Raw genomic sequence first — 27,998 nt, forward strand, 5'->3', positions numbered from 1 at the left:
TCCTTGAAATGGCAGGCTACTTCCCCCCCCCCCCGATTCCTACTGAGAAGGAAATAAAAGGATTTGTACAGCTTTCTGTTAAAAAATGTCCATTAAAAAGAACAGCAGTTTGTGGAATTAGGCATTGTTTTTCCTCTTATTTAACACAAGCTACAGTTTAGAGCTCCCCCTTTTAAACAAACAGTGCCATGCATGGTATCCTTACTGGCATTTCTTGATCAGAGAGGAGAAAATGTCATTATGAACAGCAGTGCTGAAGCAATTAGATTCTCTTTTTTTAAAAAGCCTCAAATCTATATTTGGGCATTTCTGTAACAAAAAAAGCCACTTTTCCACCTGGGTCAAGTGGAATATTTGAGAATGCACCTAGATTAGTTTCCTGTAAATCATACAGTGCCACATGCTCACACTCACTCACACCCCACGTGCTGCTACAGTGTCTTAGTGTCACAGGCTGTGTTCTCTGCTTGGAAGTAGCCCCTCTTCTCTTCCTTTCTGGCTGAAGGTAGAAGACGACTATGTCAGGATATTGGACATAAATTCATTGAAGCGTTTAGAGTACTGCTCCGGATTCACTGTGGAGATCTCCGCCCCAGCCTACAATGCACGAAAACAGATTAAGGCACAGGGTGCCTCTAGGGAGTTATAAGGCAGCACTACTGCAGCTGCAGGAGACTGTTTATAACAGCATGCTAATCCCAGGGGAGTGAGGAGACAGCATAAGGTTAGTGCACCATCACAGCTAGGCACCAAGAATCATACAAACAAGAATCTGCAAGTTCCATGGGTTCCAAGCTTCCTGAAAGCTGGGCTTTTAACCTCAAGGAATTTGCTTTTAGTCTAAGTTTGGGGCTCTACTTAGGAGATTGATGCATGGCATATTATTTATTGCTTTAAGTGTTTAGAGGAGAGTCTGGAAGGAATATTAAAGGCTCCATATCACTAACTTGCCAGCTGCTTTCAAGCCCTGTTTGGTAGTGACCTAAAGTTATCACCTAATAGCTGTTTGGTGACCGAGAGAAGCCAATAGGCCAAGGAGCTTGATCTCTCATCTCATGTTAGAGGAAGGTCTATCGAGGTCAACTCTGAGGCATGTTGGCTGTGCTGCAACTGTTCTGTGGATATAAGACTGCAATCCTCAGGGCCCGTGGCCAGCACTGGTCACTCAGGGAAAAGGGCAGGAGATCTGGCTAATGAAAGGTTCCCTCAGTGGTCTGGCCCAGTAGCTTAGTGGCGGTTTGAACTGCTAAGTGGGGAGGACCTGAGCCCTTGCTCCCTGAGTCAGCAACAGAACAGGAGGCTCACCACCTGATGAACAGCAGATTAATCAGGGAGACCACCAGGTTAAGAATCGGTTCTGTTGCAGATGGAAGAATCTCAAGGGTGATGGGGGAATTTCCAGAGCCCTGGAAAACTGGTTTTAGTGATTATTCTAAAGTCAGCACCACAAACAAAACGAGCAAGCCCTGGAACCCCCCGACTTGCTAGAGGGGAGACTTGCTTACCCCATGTTTCACTGTTTTGGCAGCATGTGCAGCTTTCTTCTTTGCATCGTACGGCGTAAGAATGTCTATAATGGCCATGAAATACACCTCCTTCTTAGGGGCACCTGAGAGGACACAAAAGGCTCTTAACACCCCCTCCATCTACCGCAGCAGGGCTTGAAAAGCCACCAGCAGCCACCTCCATTCAGAGAGAACATAAACCTGCTTTCATGCCATTAGCAGGCAGGGTGAGAAGCAGGTTGTAAATGGTGGGAGATTGTAAGCAGTAGAACAGAGTTTCCAGGAACATCAGCACGGAAGCCTACATACCCTCTAGAAACATCTACACCCCACACTGAAAGCCTTATTTCCATGGGGCTTAAACATTTGCCATGTGCAGCAAGGGAATTTAACACCACAGTGGACTGGTTCCGAAGAGGGGGTCTTGGTTAGTTCTCTCTGGACATACCCACCCAAAACAGGACACCCTCATCCCCCTCCAAATCTTCCTCATAAGAAACCCATCATCACTCACTGTCATGGCTTTTCATGGCATAGACGTCAACAGAGGGGTCAAACTCCCCAGGCCCAAAGAACCGCGGGAAGTTGAGGAGATTGCCAGGGCTGTCAGGTGGGGTCCCATAAGAACCAACAGGGTTCCCGCCAATGCCATCGTTCTCACACTCCTCATCCTCAGCCCGATCCTCCACTTCCATCTCCTCCTGCTCTGCCCGGTCAACGTCATGAATGCCCACCAGCAGGCTGTAGTCCATGATCTTCAGCTGAGCTAAAAACTGGGAGGAGGGAGCAACAAAAACAGATATTTCAATTGGGTAAGGCATGTCCCATAAGCCAAAGAGTCCTCAGCCTCAGCCGATTAAACCTTAGTAAGTGTTGCCTCCAGTGAGCATGGTCTTGTGGCTAGAGCAGAGAGGGGAGAGTCAGAACTCTGGTTCGGTATCTGGCTGTGGGAGGATGTGGGATTTGCTCCAAAGACACACACTAGCTGGCAGCAGAGCTGGGAAAAGAATCCAGGAATCCTAACTCTCAGTCCCCTGCTCTGACCATTTTTAGCTCAGTTGTGAATGCTTAATGGTTTAGTTGATTTGAGATCCTTGCATGGAAAGGGGGTTATAAAAGTGCTAAATTACCATCAATACCTGGAAGTAACCAGATCAATCTACTACAGCTGGAGAAGAGCATTAATCTGCAGTGTGTCTATATAAACATGATCCCATCAGAGATACTGAACAGTGATAAAACAAACTGGCTGCATCAACACTGAGGAAAACACCTCTGTCTATTTTGAGCAGAGACAGCCAGTGACCATCAAAGTGAGTTTGATCAAAGGATTGCAGCACTGAGAGTAGCCTGCTGTTTCTATTCAGGGCCATCTGAAAGACAGAGAGATCAAGTACAGCCCGAGTCTCATCTCTCAGACACTCATGGATGCTGCACTTGCTTCCATCTGGCAGGAAATCAGTCCAAATGTTTGCAATGTGCGATACTGGCTCTTTGCTGCCTGTAGATGATCCAGAGGGGCCGAAGGATGTTACCAGTTTAGCGAAGAAGGAAGGAAACATCAGGGTGGGGAGAGGGTCACGACAGAAAAGGTGTAACAGTAGGGGGTAGATCTAAACCAGCTAACCAAAGTGGAATCAGCCAGTGGGACCTTCTAAGACAGAACTCGAGAGAGATTGCTGAAACATTTGCATCTTGGATCCAGTAGGCAGCCAGCATTTCATACACAAACACACAGAGTTGGGGCAATGGTGTATGAGCCTGAGAGGACCATCTGGCGTTGGATCCTGTCAGAGACAGGATAATGAATTTGCTGAACTTGCTGCACAGGTTCAGAGAAGTGTTCCTATTGCACTCCATGTGTTCATCAATGTGTTTCCTGATGGATTCTGGCTATGAGGAGAAGAGGTTCTCTCTGCCCTGTTCTTCCTTGTCATTTCCCAGTCTCCATAGCAACTGCAATGGAGGACGAGTACTTTAAAAATAATGCTGCTTCTATACCAGGGCTCAACAAACCCGGGCGCCAGGTCGCCATGGTGCCTAGAAATTTAAGTCTGGCGCCTAGTATTTGTCCAGGGGGAGTGGCTGCCGTGCTCCGGCCAGGGCGCCACTTTGCCCATGTGGCAGGGCTGAGGGGGGGGGAGAGCTGCGGCTGCTGTGCTCCAGCCAGGGTGCCCCACTGCTAGGCCCACGTTGTGGGAGAGGGGCAGGGGGGAAGGAGTGGGGCCGGGAGGGGAGAGCGGCCACTGCGCTCCGGCCAGGGCGCCCCGCCGCTGAGCCCACGTTGTCTGGCTCCTTAATTTTTGGGCTGGCTCCTAGCTCCAAAACAAATTTGTCGAGCTCTGTTCTAGACCATTTAGAAAAGGGGGGGGGGGAATTGTGGGGTCACAAAACCCAGCTGTTGGAGATCTGTTCACAGCAACAATCCTAGCCCTAACCCAACCCTACCTCCACGTCCCGCTTTAGCTTTTCAAGGAAGTTCTTTTTACTCTCTTCCCCAACGTGGAGCTTCTGACCTTCGTTCAAGAAGTCATTGTCTTTGAACGTTGGCAAATCCTTGGCCTGTGAGAGAGAGGACTGCGTTAGATGTCCTGAGCATAATGCTAGCATCCACAGTTATTGGTGGTTTCATTCTTTTGCAAAATATCAACTGGATTAACATAGCAATCGAAAACAGAGGAAGCTGCACTGACTCAATCTTCTAAAGCAAAGAGATTTGCTCATTCCCTGCAAATAACATGGAGCAAAACACCTGGAGTTATCAGCAAGTCCATTTGTTTGGCTCCAGCTGGGGGGAGGCAACAGAGATATTGATAGCAGCTCAGTTTCAAAGGCTGCCAAGAATATTTGCTTCAGGCTGAATGCTTGATCAACAGTCTCAGTCAGGGAGGGGCTAGCCAACCCCACAAATAGAAGAAAAATCCATTTGGTTGTTTTCAGATTAGAGAGTCTTGAGAAAAGTGTTCCCTTCCCCCAATCATTAAATGAAAATCTAATGAATCAATCCACTGCCTTTTGAGGACTTGGTAATGTGGACCAAGTGTTTCTGCAATTGAAGTGTTTCTCATGGATATTAAGGAAATTAAGTTTCACAAACCCTTTGCAAGGATAGCTGGGAATTACATTCTTTCATCCTTAGTATAGCATGTCAATCCACACAATTTATAGAACTATTATGTGGTGTCAGACCAAGCCATGTCAGACAAAAAATCATAATTAGGGAGTAAACCCCCCACGTAACCAGGCACCACAGGGCAATTGTCAGGTGGGGTTAGACGATGCCCAGGTATTGGAGATTTGATTATGGAAAGGGAATTCTCTAGGACTTGTGCAAGAGATGTGTAACGTTTAGGCAGGCTACTGTGCAGAGAGGAGAGGAAGTCTTCCAGGATCCCTCCAATTTCTCCACTCAAAGACCTTGTGATCAACCAATCCATCCTCCAAGCCCAGCCTTCCTCCTTGAGTTCAGTGCTGCTAACTAGATCACCAAGACACCTCCAAAATACTGAAACAAAAGAAACCTGTGGCCCTAACAAGGTGTTCTCAGCTACAGTAAGTGGCTTTGCTGCTTGTTGTATCCCATCTCCACTGCAAACCCTTATCCAGGCGCCACTCTGTTGATTTCAATAGCACTATTCACGGCAGCAAAGTTAAGCACATGCATGGGGACTGGATGGCAAGGCTGGAGCCTCAAGTTGTAAGCTCTTTAGAGGAGCGAGGCTGGACCAGTTTACAAAGGTATTTAGATGCAGATAAGTGCCTAGTGGGATTTACCAAAGTGCCTCACCTGGTTCGGTGTCTTAACTCCCTCATCAGCCTCCTGGGCTTGCAGATTGGTCTGCAAGATGTTTGCATGCTGCAGGCATTAACGGGCAATGTTTCTGGAAGAGCCTGAAGTCTCATTGACTTTCAGTGGGATTCAGGCACTTCTGAACCCTGCACCCTCTATAAAGTTATTAGGAACCTCCTTTAGCAGTGCCAATAGCCTGGCGAACAAGAAGCGCGGGTTGTACCACAACCAGACTGCCAGGCAAGCAGGTTGTGCAGACAGTGGTTTAACCCGTAGTTGCTACAATGGGCAATCTGGTTCAGACAAGGGGAGAGTTCTACTGAACTCTTTAGCTTTAGCTTGTCACCAGTTTCCACTGTTCATTAACTCCATGGTAGCTAGCCCCCTTGTAGGCAGCACTGGGACTGAAATGTTGTTCCTGGAGAAGCAGAGTAACTGTCTCATTCCTACCTTTTCTTTGTCACTTGCTTCCCTGGAGACTGTTGAGCCCTGATAAGAACAAAAGAAGGGGAAATACTCCATTAATTCACTATAAGCAGCCATCAGCAGAGTTTAAGTTGCCCACCACTAGGGGTAAATGTACAACATTCTTTGTTTATTATTTTAAAATGCTTCTTTGCTCCTGATGAAGAGGTAACCTCACAAACCTATATTTTAAAAACACGATATAAAGGCAGCAGACAGTCTGCATGGCCTGAGTTGGTTGGAAAATGTGTTCCCCCATTTCCCTTGTTTGCAGTCGGAATGTAACGTGTTATCCTGATTTTAAAAATATACATGAGCAAAAGGAAAGAGACCTGCACCTTCCTCTGAATCATCTGGGCCTGGATAGTATAGGAGACAGGAATATGGGCTAGATTTAATAAGCGAACCCTACATTAACTCTTCTCTCAATACAACCCATGCTTTGAACAGTGAGGATGAAATCCTGGCCCCAATTGAAGTCAGTGGCAAAACCCCCTGAGCCAGACTTGTGCTTCCACACCTTCAAGGCTCAACTCTCCCACATCCATGACTACAGACCACACGGTTTCTCTCTGCATTAGTGCCTCCAGGACTACACAGCTGCAAAAAGCTTCTGACCTTTGCTTTATGAAATGCAGCTCACACGCTACTCTGTGAAGAAGTGGATCTTCTCTCAATAGTATGCATCTCTCTCTCCTTTTCGTGCAGACAAGGCAGGATAAAGGCACACAGTGAACCCAAGTTACATGCTAACAAAAGGAAAGTGAACCCTTTGGTTCAATGTGGTTTGGCCCTTAAAGGAACCCTGAAGATCCAATGTAATACTGACACTTACTGTCTTGGCCACAAACTTTAGGAGACAAAACACATTCATTGTGCCTAGAAGTTTCTAGTCTCAGAGTTCAGCACCTACATAAATCGACCGTCAGTCTCTTTGAAAGTGAACTGCAAAGCAAGAATAGCTTGTGGGTGCCTTTACAACTCTTATGTTGTGTAAAGAGAGCCTCAATATTAGAAGTACCAGGTCCCAACTACACTCTTGGAGCTGAAGGACTGTCAAGCTTGAGAGGAATAGCAAGGTCCTGGATCTGAGTTATGGGACTTACTCAGCATTTCTTCCCTTTTCAATTAGGGGCTGGCACAGATGCCACTCATGTTTCAGCCTCACGTGATGTCCCCATCCAGGTCCTCCATAGCTTGACAAAGTCCTTCAGCAAAAAGGGAAGTCAGGACTTTGTTGATCTAATGTGAAAAACAATTTAAGAATGCTCCATAAAGCAGCAGGAAGGGGCTCCTTTTCAGGGAGAGGGATTTGTTTTAAAAATTAATCTCACTGATCACGTATGGACTGGACGCTTTCTAACCCTTACCTTCAGATCATACTTCCGATGCACAGTCAGCCTGTGACTAAATACGTTCCTGGTGACTACCATGTAGGTTTCCACTCCATCCACGGTGAGTCTGTACATGCCTAGAAACTGGGGAAGAAGGGTGTTCCCATGGCATTCCACTATAAACTGAAAAAGGGTGGGGGAGCAGAGAAAAAGAAGTCACACTGCAGGTCTCCAGTAGCACATAATGTCAATGAGAAGCTAAGCTTCTAGCTCCAACTAAGAATGGGGCTTTTTATGGCCATCCTATAGCTCTGCTCAACGAAAGCAAGAGGCCACGCAATAAAACAAAGTGCAGTGGCAGGCTGACCGGCCACTTCCACAGGAAGGAGCAGTCATTTCCAGGCATGCCAGCTGACCCCAATTATTTTTTCCCCCCTCTGCAAAATAGCATTTGCCGCATCCCGTATCCACCTGCAAAGCTTTTCTAGTCCAATGTGTAACATTAGGAAGACGTCTCTATTTACAGCTTTCCAGCACTGGCAAGCCTGTATTGCAGTGATGAAGAGCAGGGATATTTACATTGTTAGGAGGGCCAGTCCTTTGGGGGAGAGGTGAAGTTAAAAATCCCACTGCACTCCAAAAGGAACAGAAGACAACTTGCAGCCTTGCCAGCATCCAGTCTCTAACCACACGAACTCCCCGGTGCAAAAGCTGTTGGCAAGCTAGAGCAAAGACTATGGCCATTCCACCTGAATTCAAGGACTAGCTTCAATTCAGAAGGCTCCCAGCACTATTCATCAGACGGTCCCCCATGGCATTATCTGCCACCCTCTCCTCAGGGTTTTAGACTCACCGTACCTGATGGTACTTCTTTAGTATGTTGTGCATCTCTGCTACATCTTCGCTCGACACTGCCTTAATGACAAACCTCCTGTCGTACGTGGTAAGGAAACGGGCCCCGCATCGCCCTTGGCTATCGCTGTTCACTGGGGCGCTTCGCGTTACGGAGTTCTGAAGGGTGAAAATGGGGAGGAGAGGAAGAGGTGTGATCTTGATCAGAGGAGATGGTTAAGTGCCACAGGGCCACCTTGTCCATTTGCGAAAGGCATCAGCTCAACAGTCCTGAAGTTCTCGATCTTCGCAAGAGGATAAACAGTCTTCAACGGGACTGTCTTTTTATTCTGGCTTTGTACAGCACCTAGTACCATGACGCTTAGTACTTAATATTCTGGTTTATGACTGGGCCTCCTAGACTCTACGGTAATACAAATAATGGGAGCTGCTGGATGCTCAACCCTTTTGAAGGCAAGGCCACTTTTTTAGGTGCCTAGATCTGGGATCTAGGATCCTAATTTCAATTTTTTGAAATTTTTAAAAATTTAATTTTTAAAAAGCTTGGCCTTCAATCTGTCAACACACATTTAACGCCAGTGATTAATACACATTTTGAAGAAAGGAAGTCTTTGCTAAAGATTCATCATCTCTCACCCCTTCACTTATGGTGCAAGAGCTCACAACACATACATATGGTCAGAGACTCCTTCAAGTTCCTCCAGCAAAACCAAGGACACCCAGATTGGACATTGTTGATACTGCCAGGATATAAAAACAAGTCAGAAAAAAGGGTTTTAAAAACATTTTCACTCTTTCTTTATCCATCATAAAGCAGCAAAAACTGGCACAAGCCTAAGCACTTCGAAATCCTCCACAGGCCACCTTTAAACCAAAAGACATTCTCTGTTATTCTTGTTCTTAACAGTTTGACCAAAGGGTCTAGAAGACAGAAATGGTGGTTGTTCTTCCAATATGCCACAGGAGCTCTCTTTATAGTCCTGTTCCCACCCTTCACAGCAGCTTCTCTCAATCCTCACTGCAGATTGGAAAATCCAAACTGAGCTGCTGAATAATCCATTACTGTAATGTTCTGCAACAAGGCACAACTAAACTGTTTCATCCTTTGACCACACCACTTAATGAGTAGCCTCAGGTCTGGATGAAAGACAATACAGTGGAGTGCTAGAAATGGTGGCAAATGTGATTTACATAGTAGCCACAGAAGTCAGATCTAGTCTAGATGGTTTTCCCCGCTCCTTAAAGATTCCCACCGTTGTGATCTTAGTCCACCTTTGCTGGTGGTAGCTGAGGTGGGCGACAGCCCTAGGACAGCCAGCCTTCTGGTGGCTGCCGGCATTTTAATCATCATGTCATCTGTCCATTCCAAGCAGGGTTAAATTATCTGATGGTTAAAATGTCAGCAGACAGTCTACATGAACACTTTCATCACTGCTGCATCAGTGGGAAATTTTTAGAAGTCTAGTATAGTCACAGCCTTAGAGAAAAAGCTTCTTAGGGCATTTTTATATAGTGGGAGCACCTTAGAGGCCCTAGCCCCATCCTGCGAGGCATTCTACAAACACAAAGAGACAGTCCCTGCCCCGCAAAAACTTACAGACTAAGCAACCTTCGCAGGTAACTGATTGCAAGCTTCTGTTCCGATCTCCCCCCATCTCTCTTTGCTGCACGCCTGTAGCGGAGCATTCAGTCTAATCTATCATACCAACATGCTCCTCAGTCCATAATGAACTAACAGAACAAGCGTTCGTCACTTTGCCCTTACCCGTTACTACAGCCTCCCCTTGCTGCAACGGCTCTGCAAGAACAGCTCCTTTGCACCTTTCCTGCTTCTAATATCAGACCATGTATATGTGGTAGGCGCTGCACATACACATAGGAAGAGACTGTCCATGACTTGCTACTTAGAGAGTAAGGAGGGATTATTATCCTAATTTTACAAGCCAGGCAGTTCGAGCACAGAGAGATGAAGTGATTTGCCCAAGGTCCAACAGGGAGTCTGTGGCAAAACAGGAATTGAATTCTGATCTCTTCTAGCTATGAGGCCATCCTTCCTCTTTTAAAGATCAACTCTTTTCCTTTTCCCCCAGACTTGTACATTGTTTTATGCATATGAGAGAAACTATCATTTTACCAGACTCTGAAGCATTTCAAATTATTCTGATATGTCCTTATATCTCGCCAGACAAACTAATCTTTACATCTGTATGTGTGCTTCGAAAAACACATCACTATGAAGGATGTTATTTCATCAAATGTACATGTGCTTTTCTGGATCCCAGTTATGAACAACCTTGCATATTTTTTGCCAGTAATTATTATTGCTCTCTCTTCTCCACCCATGGAGCTTTTTGAAAGCATACCAGCAGAGGGAGTCTGCTCTTCCGCTCCTGCGGAGCATGGTACATGTAGGCGAACAGAGCCTGCTGTCAACTACAGGGATTTCCAGTTTCAAACTAAAAAATGAGCTGAGAAGAGAGATTTTTAATTTCAGAATGAAGCACTTAAATGCACCTTGCTTTAATGCAGAAGGGAAAAAACTCACTTCCTGCCAATGGCTTTGAAATGGTCAGAGAAAGTGGCTAGGGGAGTGGGGGGGAAGGGAGTACACATGTGAGGGAATTGCTGAATTGCTGACATTTGCAACTTAGTAGGTGCTGTGTGGGCTAACGCCCTTCGTGTAAAAAACCAGACCAGTTGCCACCCTCAAGACAAATCCCTCCTTCCCCCCCCCCTTTTTTTTTTTTAAGAAGACAGGAAGCAGAAATCCTGACCATTTGTGGTCATTTTGAAATCCTGTCATGACACGAAGATTTACTTCATTTCCTCTCCCCCAGAGTAGGGATGTTAAAACAGCTTCCTGGCCAAATTCCCATTCACATAATTAAATTCTACCTGCCTGAAACCCTATGGAAATTTCTGCTGAATGCAGCATTCTTCATGTCCTGACCTAAACAGCTTCAGTGGAGCTTAGTGCTGTTAAACACCTGATATTGTTCCACCCCAGAGGTGGGAGAAATTATTCGTTCAGAGTGACAGGCTCTACATAAATGACAGATCAGGCAAGAGAGGAAACTGATGCAATGATGGTGTTTCCAGATTGGTTACTCTGTATTACTCAGAATCACTTCCTAAAAAAAGAGTGTGTAGGCAACATAAAAACACGCCAAGGCAGATTAGCCAGAGGATAAAAATAATAACAAAGAGAAAGCAGCTAACAACTTTCCCATAAACAGATGTAAGAGGCACACTGAAGTGTGTGAAACCAACACCCACACAGTTATTTCCTACAGCCAACCCACTACACATCAGCTAGAGTCAGAACAGCTTTGTCCCAGCTTCCACCTCAAGAACTGGATAAAGCCTGGCATGAAATCATGCCAGCAGGCTAGGTGGTGGCGGCACTTCCTCTGCCAGTACAATGCAATCACTGTACAGAGAACGTCTGACAGCAGGAGGGAAAAAAACAACAGCTGGCATAGCGCAGCCAGGCCCTTCCATACCATTGAAAGGAGCGGCTACTCATCTCTGATGACTGGCTTATGTGCTTCTCTCCAGATGTCTCTGGTTCCAAAGATGATACTGTAACAAATCCATGGCCTTCCAGACCCTGACACCCACCACAAGACTGCACATCATGGACACTCAGGCCTTACCTACACTAGCACAGATGCTGGCAAAACTTCTGTCGCTCAGGGATGTGGGGGGGGACCTCCCCCCCCCCCGAGCGACATAAGTTTTGCCAGCAAAAGCATTTGTGTGGACAGCGATAGGATGGCAGGAGACACTCTCCCGCCAACATAATTCAGCTGCACAAGCACTCCTACAACGGCACAGCTGTACCGATAAAACTGACAGCAGCACAGCTGTAAGTGTAGACTAGCCCTCAGACTTTCACAGTGACTCCAGGGAGAGAATTCAGATCCTCCTGCTCCACATATACAGCCCCCAAACGTTTGAGCTGACAGTGGGTCTGTTAGCAATTCTGGGCCTATGACATGCGGTTGTGTCCAGTATTAGCGCACACACATACACTAGGCATTTCCATCATTAGTATTCAAAAAGCAACATCAACGACTTTATCACATTTTTTCCCCCCCGCTTTGTTTCTTAACACCACTAGCCAAGCATTCCTGATGCTTACACTTTAAATAGATCCTGCCTTTCACTGCATGACCTCAAAATTCCTTACCAACCCTAAGTGATTTCACTGGGTGGTTTGAGAATATCCCCATTTTTATCACTGGGAAACGAAGACAGGTAAGAATTCCTGTTCACACAATGAATCTGTGACAGCTGAGATTTGAGCCCAGGAGACCTGACTTTTGCTAACCACTAGACTCCATTGCTTCTCATACCGTGTGCAGGCAAGAGATTAAGTGTGGACAGAGTGGGGTCACTGGATGTGGGAAAAGGTTTCTGTTGCAAGCTTTTGTAGGGCTTATTATAGTAAATGAAAAATACCCAGCAGCACCTTGTTAGAGAAATTCCTTATTTGTGATGTAACCCAGTGTAACCGATCATCCCACCTAGCTCTTACATAGCATGCTTCATTAGTGGATCTCAAAGCTCCATACTTCAGGTGTCCCTAAAGCTCTGTCTGCTAGAAGCTGGGACTGGACGACAGGGGAAGGATCATGCGATAATTGCCCTATTCTGCTCATTCCCTCTGAAGCATTGGCACCAGCCGCTGTCAAAAGACAGGATACTGGGCTAGATGGACCATTGGTCTGATACAGTATGGCAACTCTTACGTTCTTAAAGCTCTCTAGCAAAGGAGGTCAGTATCATTATCCCCATTTTAAAGATGGGGAAACTGAGGCACTGGGCAGTGAAGTGACTTGTTCAAGGTCACCACTAGCAGGCCAATGGCAGAGCCTGAGTCCCAGTCTACTAGGCCACACCTTTCTCTCTCCCAGTGCCCAACACTCAAGAAAGCATGTGCACCAGAAATGCACTTACAGAAAAACACAATGTCCAGGAGATACGATGAAAGGAATTTTCCCTCACAAGCAGTTGTGTACACACACACACACACACACACACACACACACACACACACACACACACACACACACACACACACACACACACACACACACACACACACACACACAGATTGTGTGTGCAGTTAATCATTCAACTGTAACTGAAGTATCCAGCACACTCATGCGTGCGCACACACAGAGCTTCTCACCCTTCAAATAGGATCTCTCTTTCTATTCACCTCTGCTCCATCTCCAACGCAGCAGATGGGCTGCCCCAAGAGGTAGAGATGTGAAATGTGGTCATGGAACTGCAGTCACTGTTTGTTTCTCATTGTGAAAAACAGTCTATTGCAGAAGAGAAGCAAAGAAAACGGTTGCTTCTGCGATAGGAAACATGCTCTGCTCTGTGAAAACATCCTCTATGTGCCCATTCTGACTGGGCATGCAAGAAGGCAGCAGACCAGAAGGGAAACTAATGAGTGGGGGAAGGGAATCCGTAAAAAGGCTTCTTCTAAAATATAGTTACAGAAAGAAAAAACCCAAAATAAAGTTCATCAGCAGCCCTGTCATGCTCCTAAGAGGAGGGAATTGCATTTACACAGCCCTTTTCATCCAGAAATCTCAATGTGCTATACAGACCTCATTCTACAGGTGAAGAAACTGAGGCAGAAGGGGTAAGTGACAAGCCCAAGGTCACACAGCCAGACAGTAGCAGAGTGGCAAACAGAACACAAGCTCCCCTGGTTCCTAGTCTCATGCTGTAACCGCTCGGTCTCCCTTCTCAACACGCTCCCAACAAAGCTTACAGGCCATGAAGCTATTTTGCTGTAGAAACTGAGAGACCAGCACCTGACTCTTACAACAGAAAAATAACTGGGAAAAACATCTTTTAAAAAATTAAACCATTGTAAGGCTAAGGAAAGATGCTGGACTGACAGCCCTGAAGACTGAAGGGCTAAGGACTGAAGGGCTAATATAGGCAGCACAGACCTCCACCATGATGCCTACTGGCAAGATGTCAACTCAAGTCTGGACAGATCCATTCTACAGGGGGTGCTCCATTCTCATGGCCCATTTGATGCTTGATCTTGTGGTCAGGCTGGCATTAATGAGTCAGAGTAGCACCAAGTGAGGGAGGTGAGTTTTACTGACAAATGCTCCCCTCCACACCCCTGAACTAGGAGACTAGAAACAGGACTGAGTAGCCCATAATCCCCCATCCTGATCAGCCCCACGCCATCATCCAAAGGAACAAGAATGACAATTATACCTTTGTTTCCCATGCTGTCTGGGGTAAGAAAATCAATCTCCTCATTACACTAACCTCAAAACAAGTTGGAGGAGAGCAGGTGATAAATCGAGATAATTAAAGAGAATTGTGACAATCTTTCTGAAAAATATTGCCAGGATGCAGCAGTCAGTCAATGTTGTCGGGGATAGGAGCAGAAAACTCTTAGTGGGGTGAAGCACCGGGGAAAGAGAAAGAATTTTTACAGGGGGATCATGTTCGCTCAAACATGATCAAATATCAGGCTGAAATCAATACATCATGCCCATGTTAATGCGCCACTGGCAGGTTTCAAAGAATATTTAGGTACGCAGATACTCGGCAGACCATTGCTGGCACAATGCCAACTGTTATCCACCGCTGCGGAGCAACAAAGATAAGATGCTTTAATTACCTGATACTCATACTGCTAAAGGTCACACTGCTGTCAAAGCCTTCCTTTTTTAATCTGTTTTACCTAATTTAAGTGGCCTCTTATCTCCTTGTCTGTTAAGAATCTGCTTAGAACTAAAAGCTACAAATAAGAAGAGAGGCTCAGTTATATTGTAGGGAATTGCAACCACTCTGACAACCGGATTTAAGCCACGCTACAGGACACAATAGGCCGTTCCCCTTCCTGACCCCACATCTGAGACAGGTTTGAATGGACACAGCTGTCAGGACAGGTCCCAAACACAAAGCATCTTGGTAACACCCTATTACAAAAATAATCACTCAACGCATTCACTTTGTTGCAGGGACACCCAAATCTATAAACACGACACACCTCTTTTCCACTGCAGCTGTTTTAGAAATGTGCAAAACTAAACATTGCAAATATCTAAATTCTTGCAATCACCATAAGGCAGAGTGGGGCTTCCCCCCATACCTGATAATCTTGATCGTCAATCCCAAATCTCTCTCGGAGGTTTCGGAACACCATCGGGCAGTACTCCTTGAATTTAAAACGGCTCGGCAAGTTTTCCCTAGGACAAACAACAAGACATTATTTCCTGCACAGCAAACACTACAGTACAATTTTAAAAGCTATTTCCCTGCTCTAAGCTCCTCCCACTTCATCACTAACCCCGGAAGCGTTTCAGTTACCCATTTCTTCTCCATTCTCAGGTTCGTTTCCCCCTGAATTATTGTTCTGCATGTTCCCTAATAGCCTCATTCTGCAAACTCTTACACACTTACCTTTACTATGCAACTGGTCCTATTCATTTCTATAGGTTTAGGCGCTATGATAATACATATATTAAATAATAGCTCATGGAAAGCTGCTTATGTGTCTTCAGGATCTGGCCCTTCGTTTGCAAGCTCTGTGGAGAGGGTGCACGTCTTATGTTTGTAAAGTACTACGTACACTCACGGTGCTGTCTGCTTTTATCAAGCATTATGAAAACCTAATGAAAAAAACAAAGTAGGATTCTACTCAAAGGCCAAAAAAAGTCGCACACAAAAGTTCAGAGCCCACACTCCCAAACCGCATCGTGGCACTTCCAGTCAGCACCACAATGCACTTCTGTTCTCAATGCTTTACAAGCCCTGTGCCTCATTTTCAGCACTTGACAGGTAAGGAAACTGAAGCATAGGAGCTGTGGAATGCCTTGTTCAAGGGCACAGCATGAGTCAGTGACCCAGGTCTTGTACTGCTGTTTCCATGCCCCAACCATTGCACGGCACAACTTCCTTAATCCAGAACAAGGGTTTGCAAGGAACGGAGACGTGTCTAGAGAAACCAGGTTCCCAGAGGTTACTTTGAGCAAGTGTCATTTGTCTTTTTTGACCACATGAAAGAATGATTCTCTCCCTTCTACAAGCCCAGATTTGACTGAGTAATTCTTCCCTTTCCTCTTCCTTTGTTGCTTTTGTTCTGCTGAATAATTTAGATATATCCTGTAATACATTATGACTGTTTAGGATGAAAAGCTGTGGAAAGAGGTCCTCTAGTTTCAAAACAGATCTCCAGGACTTAGAAAGGTAAGGAGGAGATCAACTCCTGGCAGGTGGTTATGGTCAGGAGACAAAGTAGAGTGGATGAATCAGCTCCAGTCTTGCTTCTCTTAATGCACAATGCAAGACTAACACACAGCCCCTCCATTCAGGCAGCAGCAGAAGCTGTTGAATTTACCCCATCCAGAGCTCTCTGCCCACCAAGGGAGGAGCAGAGAAGATGGTCCTACCAGAACCTCTACTCAGCGCTTGCGTGTGGTGTGCTAGAAATGGACACCAATACATATGAGCAGAAAACTAAAGAATACATTGGGAGGGAAGGAGGAGAACAGCAGCTGTACGTTGCAGGTAACATGTAGAATAAATGAGCCTCAGAGTAATGCTTCCATTCTCAAAAGCTGATCATAGTGAGAATGGGTAAGAAATAACATCTCGAGGATGAAGTGTTCCAGACTAACATTGCTTTAGAGAGCCAGGTAACATATTGCCATTCAAATATCAGTTACATCTACTGGTTCGGAGCACTTCCAAACACAGGATCTTTGGTGGTCGCCGTCCAGTTCCCATGGACAAGAGTCCACATCACAAAGCCCCCAGCACAACTGGCTCCCTTGTTAGCAGTCTCAGCAAAGAACCAAAGGGGTCATGCTGAAAGAACCCCCCCCCACACACACACACACACACACACACTCTCTCGTAGCGGTGGTCTCTCCGGGACAGGTTTGAGGCAGACAGGTAGGGCAGCATGGGAGGCAGGGGGAGAACCTCAGTCTCAGGGTGTTGGATTGACAGCCCTCCACAAGCACAAAAACAAATTAAATCCTATACGCAATCCAGCAACTAAACATCTGTGATTAAGGTGATAGCTTTTCTTTATCGCAGCACTGATGGCACCTCTGCCATCACCATCGTTTTCGCTGCTTCAGTGACCAAGGCCAAAGCCCAAGACAGCATGACACTGAGAGTCAGAATACCCACTCCCCTGCTTAACAAACTGAAATATGCACACATATGACATGCCCAAATTATGTAAACAGATTCTCTCTTTACAACAGCGCATGGAAATATCTGAACTGGTATCCATCTGCCCATCGTCACAGAGACTAGAAGGATCTCTTTACAGATAGAATGAACAGCAAAGGGTGAGGGAGGTGAAACCACACCTACTTACTTGTTGAAAAGATGATTGTCCACCTTAATCTTACTGTAGGCTTTAAAGTCATCTGGCATTAACATGACGGGAACAGGAACATTGCTTAGCTCATTGATCTGGAAGAGAAAGGGAAACAAACAGGACTCAGAACTTGACTCATGATCCCATCATTATCAATGGGTTTATTGGTGATCCCAGAAAGCTATGGAGGGTGTTGAATACTCGCTAGAAACAGACAATTCATTCAACTTTTAGAACATATTTCTGTGCTGAACAGATCTGGAAAAGTGCTGTGGTTTCATGTTTAAAAGGGCATCTTATCCAGTGATGTGGTGAGTACATTTCCAGCCAACCTCAAATTCTAAGGCATCTACAATTTCTTAATCTCTCACTGATCACCCATGATAGGATTTGAAAATGAAGATTTAGCCACATACTGCAAGACATCACTTAAGATTTTTTTATTTTTATTGGGTCAAAAGCTACACTGGCAACAAACGCCATAGCTAGTTCTCACTGTTATAAATAATGGGTTGCAGTGATGAAGGTTCTGGACTGCTTCTCTCTAACCAATACAGCTGTCTCAGGGATACTAGCTCTTTCCTTGGCTGTCTGTTACAGTTCTTATCCCACACTCCCCCAAACAGGATGAATCACTCCACTAGGTCTCTCTTCTTCCCTGGTCATGTGTGGCAACCACAGGACTACATGGGAACAGGCAATTGGGTATTCAGCTGCCACATTGCAAGAACAGCAACTTTTGAGAAAGCTGTGTGTGAACATTCAGATGGCTGCGCCATGTACTGAAATAGCCTGTAGTAAAACAACTTGAGGTCTACATGTGGCTATATCATTCTAAATGAACCAACTTCAGTGACAAATTGAAACATGCGCAGCAAGGATGGCTTGGTAAACAATGCCCTCCATTTCAGCTTTTCTTAAACCCAAAAGTTTGCTCACACTAAGACAAGTCCAATTATTCATTAATTTGGGATTCACAGTGGCCACATTAGTCACAACTAACTGATCTGCTATTAGCGCAATGGAAGTAATTCCACCACAATGTAATTACCATTGTTATTTTAAAACATGCCTGCAACAATCTGGCAATACTTGAGGGGAGCAGCCTGCCCTTATAGTTACAGCAGGGGGCGAGGAGTCAGATCTGGGTTCCAATCTGACTCTTTCAGAAAGCTTGGATAAGTCACTTAACCGCAATGTGCCTCAGTTCCCCCATATGTAAAATGGGGGTGATATTTCTCTACCTAATGAGAAGCCTGCAAGATTTAATTAATTGTTCGCAAAGAACATGGAGCTTTGCCGATGGGAGGCACTAGAGATGGGCAGAATCTAAACCATTCTAATATCTTAGCAAACAATCACTCAACAGACATATTTTTTCACATCTCTTTTCCCCCCCATTGTTGCCAGTGAAAGAAATGCATATAATGAACCGGGGAATCAAACACTGGACCGCATTTTCATTGCAAAATCAGGTGTTACCAAGGGAAAAGATAACTATTAAAAAAAAAATCCTGGGATCAACAAGGAGAGAGGAAAGTAAAAGGGCCATTGTGTGGTTAAAATTTGAAAGCAGAAGCTCTTTAAAGCACTGCCCAATATTTACTCTGTAGCAGCATCAGGGGATGGTACCCACTTAAGTAAAGTGCTTTGTTGTGTCTGAAGAGTACCATACACATGAATGAATAAATAATGTTACATGCTGCCTATCATTTGTAAATTGCAGTGGAGTGAGGAGACTGATACTCCTCTTACTGCATCTGCTGAAAGCTTGACCCCTGGACAAGGCAGATACTGAGTGCGGTGTGTAGAAGTGCAAAGTGAAAGGATATGACCGAGGTGGGGGGTGCAGCAGACCCTCAATTCTGCATTAAAATAAGAGGTGCTGCTTGCAGCTTCCAAGTTATCCTGCCTAGTAGGAGGGAACTACTAAATCACGTCTCCTCAGACATACCCATTCTCAGCTCTTTTTTATCCGGTGCCATGGTGAGAGCTGGCAAGCTGTAATCTGCTTGTTCTAGAATAGATCTCAGAACGTGCGCCAAAGGCAGCATTACTGTGATCTTCAAAGTCACAGAGGTATCCAAAGCCAACGGTTGGGAGGAAAAGGGAATTTGGAGATTGTGAAGATTTATGTATGAACGGCTCACTGGTGAGAGGCAGAAAGATTTTATTGGTCTCTCCTGGCTTCTGCCACTGTGGCTTCAACCCGTTTGACTGACAGGTATGATCTGCACTAGGCTACTTAAATCCTCATTCAAAGAACGCCCTGCCCCACAGAACAGCACCTCAGCTGCAACAGCCAGTCAATGTCCAAGGGAAAAATCCTTCTCTGGCACCCTCTTCCCGAAGCCAGCTGCATTCACTGGACCCCACCACCAGCTTTTGGATCCTGAGTTGAGGGTCAGCTGAGAACAGCCATTAAACATTAACAGGGGTGTGGCTTTATTCCGGATGACATTGTATCACAGCTCAACCGGTCACGAGCGACAGGCAGGTCACACTGTGAGTAGTGCTGGGCAAACACTCAGCACCACATCTAAAGCCACTGGAATGATTTGGTCAGACATTTATACATGGGTATTGCATGCTGCCTTCTAGACAGAGAAGTGCACTCCTGACATCCAAGATTGAGAGGCTAGGTGCTGTACTAAGGCTGCTGTGTTCTTATAAGCATTGCTGTTTTGGTTGGATGTTTAAACCTAAGCACTTTCCCCCATTTACACCAGTCTGCAGTAAAGCTCCTAAGACCCTCACTAACACAGCCTCCCACTAATTATTGTTATAGCTCCTTCTAGGGATCTCAAACTCTTTATATACAAAGTTACTTATGCTTCGTAACTCCCTTGAAAGGAGGATATTATAGTTCTGTACTGCAGATGAGAAGTGACTTCCCCTGAGACGATAGGGCCACCAGAGGATCATTACCTTGCAACGGGATAAAGACGTGAACAGGTGTTCCTAGTCCCTGCTGTTCACAAGCTATTTGCTTCTGTAACTATGTCAGGTCTCCACTGGTCCCTCATTCTTGGCTCCGGTCCAGGATTGACTATAGCAAATCCCAGACCTTCGACTAGCGTAACTTGCATACCTTGTTAGCATAACAGATAACTGCCATAGTTTACCTCCTTTTTTAGGATTTGAAGGACAGGAAAAAACCCACTGGCCTCACATTACCTTTGAAAGATCAAAGGGTTTGTGCTGGCCCCTCGTTCCTGAGGCAGTTCATTCCAGTGTATAGGATTCTCTGAGAAAGTTGTCTCCTGCACAGACGAGCTTTACCCTTAATGTAGAAACTCCTGTGTCAGAAGAGTGAAGTTGTCAGCCAGTCTCTCTCTCAGTGTTTTAGGGGATCTTCTAGATATCTGGGGCCCAGGTCATGAAGATGAGAACCAAGACGTTGGAGCCGACTCAATATTTGAGGGGATGGCAGTGGAGGGAGAAAAGGATAGATTTGACGTATTGGTCATAGCATGTTTGCTAAAGAGGTTCACCTTTCCGTCAAACCATTTGTTGCATCCAAACCCATCCCTTATATGTCGTCTACCTAGACCATAAGCACTCAGGGCACGGATGCCTTCATCCCTGTCTGTAAAATGCTTGGCACATTGTTGGCCCTCTACAACTTGCTTCCAACAATTCTCCTCCCTCCCCTCTCTCTCTCTCTCACAAAAAAAAAAGACCTTTTAAAATAAACTTGTTCTTGGGTGGTCTTGAAAAATAAGTTGTCATTTTACATAGACCATTACGCCTTTTTAAAATGCCATTTGAGCTTTCTATTCCTATTCCAGGCAAGGCCACAGCAAAGTAAAGACTCAAATGGACTGGACACTCAACCCCCCAGCCCAGGTCAGTAAAGGAGTGCTGGTAAGAGGAGCATATCCTGCTGCCGCTGCCCCGTCTGTGCCCAGTCTGTTGTATTGTTGTCAGAGTTTAGTCAATCTGTCATCGATTCCCTTCCCCAGAATCCTATAGTAAATTCAGATTTAAATAGGATGACACATGCCAGTCGTCATCATGATCAATTTAAAACAAAAAACCCCAGACACAGGAGGCTCTGGAGGGCAGATTATAGAAGTCAGCAGCAGAGGTCACACTTTAAATCGAACTGTTTGACAACATCTCAGAGACCCTAGGACGGAAAAGTCGCCACAACAAGGAGTGGACACTTCTGGTTTCACCCTTTTGAGTCCCAGCACCAATACCATTAACTATGGCATACAATTTCCTCTTTTGTATAAGATAAAATAAAAATGACTCAGATTTCTCTGTAAATACACAAGTGGGGCAAGCTCTGGTGTTCTTTAATACCTTGAATTCTTGGGCAGCAGTAATCAGTAGGATTCTGGGTTTATTTGCAGTGGGTAATTCATCCTTTTATCAAGGGTGATTTCTTATTCAAAGGACACATCAATATTCTGCGGAGTTCAGGGACAGCTGTTCTCAGGATAAACAGGAAAAGCATAATTTTATTTCAAAACCTGATTCTAGCCTCAAAGTGACAATTATCATTAGTAAATTGATGGCAAAACACAATTTGTTTACTAACAAGATCCAAATGATGGAGTATCCAAGTCTACTCTCTAGGATTCTTTAGAGTAGGAATTAGCTCAGGAAAATAAAAATACTTTGTTCCTTTCTAGTGCCTTTCAGCCAGGGAATGCAAAGTGCATCACAAGCATTATGGCACCCTAATGAGGTAGGTAAAGGATATATATATATAGGGATCGCTTTAACCAGCACTGAGATGTGACCACATCTGGAGTGGAATACAACTGCTCAACAACCAGGGTGACCATATGTCCCAATTTTACAGGGACAGTCCTGATATTTGGGGATTTTTCTTATATAGGCGCCTATTACCCCCCGTCTCCTGTCCCGATTTTTCACAGTTGCTATCTGGTCCCCCTATCAAGAGCATACAACAATATGGCTCAATAGTTTAGGACAGTAAGTGAAGAAGAATACTGGACACAATTGAAACCACGGGTATGGGATGGTTTGAGAAAATATAGTTTTTCTGAGCTGAAGAGTGATTAATTAGAAGCCAGGTTGTGCCCTGCAATTCTTCGTAACCACAAGCAGTTAGTTTTGTTTCTACATCTCATCCCAGAGATGGGACTTCCTGCAGGAAAACAGCCCCTAGCACCATCCTCAGAGATCTTTTCATTACTGATTAAGGGAAGAGCATTTCCTAATGACACTTAACACACCTCTTCCTGAAGCACCTCGGAGATCTCCACTGACCTGGCCCAACCCTGAATATCTTGTGAGTTGTAATGGAATCGCAGGTTTGCAGGCCATGAGGTCACCCAGTCCAGTTTTCCTTAAGTATCTTAGGTACTTATATGGCCCCAATCACAGTAGCCATCTCACAATCTTTAATGTGTTTATCCTCTCAAGCCCCTTGTGAAACAGGTAAGAGCTATTCCCATTTGTACAGATGGGGAACTGAGGCACAGAAAGACTAACTGACTTACCCAAGGTCACAAAGTCAATCTGTATCCTGCCCACTGGAGCATCACTCCCCACACCAAAAACGATGCAGATGAGTTGGGGGAGGAGAAAATGCTGCAAATCCCAATGTTCCTGTTTGAACTGAATAGCACATAGCTGTACTGGCTGTGCACTGAATCCCAGCAAGCCTGTGAGACAGTGGTGCTTCATTCAATACATGGAGATTCAAGAGGAGAGAATGCTGCCATTAGCAAGCTCCACAGAGACAGTAGCACAAATACACGGATGTAAATGAAGGTGACTTGCTTACACCAGGTCAGAAGCCAGCCCTTTGTTCCCACCAAACACCACAGATCTACAGCTACCAGCTCACCGAACAAAGGCTCATTTGATCTGCACAGACGTGCTGCTCAACATGCAGAAAGAGAGAGAGACAATTCACCAGCACCAGCAAACACCAGAATCCTAAAATATGGTATAGCCAGTACTTTACAATGGGATCTATGGTCTCACCACTTGTACAGAACACTGCTGCTTCGTGAAATGTACTTATCCCCTCCAAGAATGTCACCACAATTCAACATTTCCAACTCTGCTCCCATCTTGGTGTACCCCTACTCCACTCCTTGCACAAACACTTGCAATCAGGCCATGAAGTAATGTGCTGGAGGGACACTAAATGTACAGCCACAACGAGGAGCCTGAATCTTCTGTTCTCCCCCAAAAGCCACGACAACAGCATCTCTGAGCAAACCCCCAAAGGAGATGATCTTTAAAATGGTTTCATCTTCAATGCAACTCACGAGCTCGCAGGCCATTCACAAATGGGACTCAACAGCTTTCTGGCTCTCTCTCTTTCTCCTATTTGCACAATTTTTCACACTTTGGGGACGGGGGGGACGATGACGAAGGGACGAGAAAAACAACTTCCTCTCCCCCCTCCCCCACTGCAGCTTTCTAGTTCAAAGATTCACATGCCAACCATCCTTCCTTTTGCTCCTGTCTACATGGGGCCACGAAATATCAAATTACAACCATAAACCAGTTCAGACCCACCCAATTTAATTTGGTTTAGCACAGCCAGTATGGATGAAGACAGTGTTTAATGTTAGCCCGAACTGATGTAAAAAAAAACAAACCACGTCCCAATCTGCACGCACTAACATCTGCAGACACATCACCTACTTTTGCCCACTACGCACCATATTTGCATCAGCTGCTAGCAAGCCTGTTTAAACACAAGGGAGGCCTAACGGTTACCAGAATAGGTGAACGGACCCCAGGGAGCATCTGCACAAAATAAGCAGACGGATTGCATAAAATGGTTGTTTGTCTGAATTGTCCATGGAACAGTTCAGCCCAGCTAGAACTGTCTTTGACTGAACCATTTTAGTGCAGCCCCACAATCAAACTCTTTGCCAACACATCCTGGCATTCCCAAAAGGCTGATCCCTTTGGCATGGCCCTGTGTATTCTCTAGCCATGGAGTTCATCCTTCGCAGCAAAATGGGCTCCAGAGAGCAAGCTTTTAAAACAAATGTTTCTAGCCCTTATAGTTGTATTGTCACAGTTTGAAAATACACAAACTGCCACGCCGCTATGCCTTCTCTAGAGAGCGGACAACCTGAGTAAGAGCGTTGAGGTGTGACCCGTCTACTTCATCTCAAGGAGCAGTTAACACTGAAACCTAAAGGTGGCAGTGACTTTGCCAACACTGTTAACACTCTCACTGCTGACTACTGAGGCAAATCTCCAGCAACTTTTTTATTCCACCATTGCAAAATAGCAGGGCTGTTGGAACAATGATCTACAAAAACCTCTTAAAAAATGTTGCAGAATTTCTACTACAGTGGCTCAGAGACCAGAGACCTTGGAGCAGAATTTAGATTCTGCTGCCATGATTGGGGCACATAGGGCTTTGCCTCTGAGCAGGAGCTTTGGGTAAATTTTCAGATGGCAAACAATGCATCGTAGGACGGAATTAAGAAGATTGGCTGCAGCAGTACAGCTGCAATGCTTGTGGCTTCTTATCCAAGCTGGATCAATTCAGCAGAATCGGAGATAGTGTCCCAGATGCTGCTACCAACCAGTACAACCAGTTCCCATTAAGGCACCCAGAACAATTGCTGTGCTTGGATGCAAGGCTAGTATATTCAAACTAAGTCTGTTTCAATACCTTTGGATTGGAAGACAGGGCTCCACGCACCACCTGTAACTTCCTGGGGACAGCCCCTTCAGACTCCTAACCAAGACTTCAGAACAACCAAGGGAGAGACTGGTTTGCAGAGAATCCTTCCTACACATTATGCTATGCCCAGTTCAGGCTGGGACAGGGCTTCGGAAGTGAAGGTAGTACTGTGGCATAAATACACAGGCAGTTGACATGATCAATAACACTCATAACTATATGCCTCACTATCAAGTCTCAGGCCTTTGACTTAAGGAGCTCTCAATAGGCAGACACGTGCTGCCCAACTGGCATGAGTCCCTGGGCACTGACAAGATTCCCACAAAGCATTTCCCTCATCCCAGCTTCTGTTATTTGTCATCCTAAGAGCTGTGCAGATTTCTTTTCTAATTGTAAAATAAAAAGGTGCTTTCCTGTCAATATTTGTTCAGGGCTGGCCAACTGTGCACAGTTTCAACTATTCTTTTTCATTTGCAATGGGCCTTGTTTACAGACAGTTGCTGTATGATAAGAATTTGCCTAATCCATCTGTTCACAGCACATAAATGATTCCACCTCATATACAAATGGTCTGCGATGCTGTATTCCGAGGACTCCACAAACACAGGCTTGAATGAGCAACCGCTCCTCAGTCAAGCAAATAAAAATAATTTAGACTGTGATCAGTTTTACACAGTGGTGAAACTGGGCTCCAACTGTTTTAGCTTCACCCAATTGCATTCTCAGCAACAAGGCCAGTGGCACAGAGTAAAATCAAAATTAGTTGACAACAGTTCATTAGGAAATCACAGATATCTGACAGTGAGTGAGTGAGCCACAACGGATATTTTCAAACTCTTTTCTGGCCCTACAGGATGCTGCCCTGTCATTTCTGGCAGCAGTTTCTTTATAATGTACATTGGATATAATCAGTGACTAGCTTGGTGTTCACACCACATTTTCAGCTTGCTTGCCTTTCCCTGGGTAAATATTTCACAACCAACTGCTCTGAGAGTTAATAGATTCCTTTGCAACGTAACAATTCAAGGTTTGAAAAATTTGTCAAATTGCTACCAGCCAAGGGCCAATAAAAAAGAAGGGTCCCCAAGAAGTTCCAAGTGGCAACTGCTCCAATGACTCTACCAGGCAGGAAGTGAAACGGACAAGAATCTTATTAATTTCTGCTTCCTGAGGGTTCCTAATTGCAGGAGTGAAGCTGACAGAAGAAGTCTTGTGAATTTCACTAGCATGCTTCTTGTCAAAGCTCTGAGCATCAGCAGAAACACTTGAGCATCTTTTGGCTCAGGAAGACAACATGCATCAGGTCATATCTGGGAGGTTTTCACCACCACCATATGGGCTAGAAAGCTTTATAAATAATAATCATCATCCAATTAAGTTCTGCGGGATGGATGGCTTAGGCCCTTTCACTCCATGAGGAGGAATAGATTTTTTCCCAGCACTGAAAAGGAGTACATTAAGTTTGAAATGAGGAAGGGAGAAGGGAAAGGTTTCTGGAATTCCATGATCAGAATATTCTACTAGGATGGAATTCAGATCTTTAACTGCTGCCATGGCAGTTTATCTCCCACAGCCATGAGGCAGTCATTTCCAATCCACCCCCATCTGGGTATAAGAGGAGAATAGTGCAAGATTTTGGGTGCAATCACAGAAGCTGAGGGAGGAAGTTTACTGTATGAAGTTGTCAGAGGCAGGATCCAAAGGAGACCCTGACCGGTGAGGCATTCAGAGTGCTCCACAGATATTCATGTCAACCCCCCAGCTTTCACATGAGGCTGGTGTCACTCCATCCCATGGAAAATCTGTGGCCCCCAATGCCCTGGGATATGGCCCCCCAGATTGTCAATATTCAACACAGGCTCAAAGGTCTGAGGTGAGGGTTTCCATGGGAAGAATGAATGGGAATAGGGTCCTAGCATCTTCTCTCTGCGCGTCTGACCCTACCACGAGGATGCCGAGAAAGCTCTGTGTTTCCTAAGATTAGGGGGAATTTCCACTTTGTGGGGTGGGGGAGTGGAGGAGGGTGGGGCGGCAAGAGTCCTTCCTGACTAGCCACATGATAGTAGATTCCCACATACGGATGTGGAGGGGCAGGAGGACCCCTGGGAACAGGGGGCCCATAAATACAGGGTCTCCCAGGATCTCACTGTGTGGTTGGCCTCTGAGAGGATGGCAAGGGGATGGAGATCCCAGGGTGATACAAGGGAGCCCTCTGGGTTTTTTTCACCATGTGGTTACCCTGTCCCCCCAGGCAGGACCTCCTGCTTCCAAGGAGATGGGGAACCTTGTCCTTGGGCTGAGGGGTGTCAGAGCCCGGAGGAGATGAGGAAAACAACTGAGGTCTCCTTGCCATGTGCAGGATGGGCTCCGAGACCCGAGACATAGGTGTCCAAGGGAAGGGGGGTTCCTGGGGCACAGGTATCCCCAGAGGGAAGGGGTGGGAGTGTCCAGGGGAGAGCTTATCCCTAAGGGGAAGGAAACAGGGGCCCGGATCCCAGGGGACGGAGGATGTCCCTGAGGCAGCCAGGTGCCCAGGCTCTCCTCTCTGTGTGGCTGGGCTTCTCCACAACAGGCCCCCCTGAGAGCGTCGAGGGCGGGGATGTGAGTGGCCTGGGGAAAGGGGAAGTCTCCTCAGGGGGGAAAGGCCCCAATCCCAATAGCAGGGTCCCCTCACGGTATCGCTTCTCTCCCCCCCCAACATGAGGGCAGTACGGGTGGGCTGCCAAGCCCAGCTCCCAGGGTCCCAAGGACTGGAGGGGGGAGGGGGATGCCGGTGGTAGCGGGGGATGGGCAGGGGCCCCGATCCCGGGCTCTCCTCACCGTGTGGTTGGCCCCCCACATGAGGACGCTGAGCAGCGGCTCCGAGGCTCGGAACAGCTTCACCTTCTGGCAGACGAAGTGCTTCTTCTTGGTCTTGGTCTTGCTGGCGCTGAGCGCGGCCCCCAGAGCCGCCCCGACGCCCCCCGCCGCCGAGCCCCCCGCGCAGTTCGAGGCCATGGCGGATCCGGGCCCCCCCCCG

At 45.9% G+C, this 27,998-nt stretch overlaps 1 protein-coding gene across 1 annotated transcript; it reads right to left on the reverse strand.

The window, feature by feature from the left end:
- Positions 1-29: 29 nt before the first annotated feature.
- On the reverse strand, positions 30-27,976 carry PIP4K2B (phosphatidylinositol-5-phosphate 4-kinase type 2 beta). Its single transcript, XM_067541194.1, has 10 exons — positions 27,800-27,976; positions 17,332-17,429; positions 15,091-15,187; positions 7,953-8,105; positions 7,131-7,277; positions 5,746-5,784; positions 3,954-4,067; positions 2,020-2,278; positions 1,506-1,609; positions 30-597 (listed from the first exon to the last, which is right to left on the reverse strand). The coding sequence occupies exons 1-10, from the start codon at positions 27,974-27,976 to the stop codon at positions 517-519; spliced, it is 1,269 nt and encodes a 422-aa protein (XP_067397295.1). The 3' UTR covers positions 30-516.
- Between the last annotated feature and the right edge of the window lie 22 nt (positions 27,977-27,998).

This window comes from Emydura macquarii, unplaced genomic scaffold, assembly GCF_026122565.2.
Source record: "Emydura macquarii macquarii isolate MOO-44397 ecotype Brisbane River unplaced genomic scaffold, CSIRO-AGI_Emac_v2 contig_629, whole genome shotgun sequence".
Classification (NCBI taxonomy): domain Eukaryota; kingdom Metazoa; phylum Chordata; order Testudines; family Chelidae; genus Emydura; species Emydura macquarii.

What these genes read in the sequence shown, in the direction of transcription:
- PIP4K2B (XM_067541194.1), bottom strand. Translation starts at nt 27,976, where the DNA reads ATGGCCTCGAACTGCGCGGGGGGCTCGGCGGCGGGGGGCGTCGGGGCG. An exon ending in TGTGGGGGGCCAACCACACG is followed by an intron (nt 17,430 to 27,799) that starts GTGAGGAGAGCC and finishes TTTCTCTTCCAG; the next exon opens with ATCAATGAGCTAAGCAATGT. An exon ending in AAGCAAGTGACAAAGAAAAG is followed by an intron (nt 4,068 to 5,745) that starts GTAGGAATGAGA and finishes TCTCTCTCACAG; the next exon opens with GCCAAGGATTTGCCAACGTT.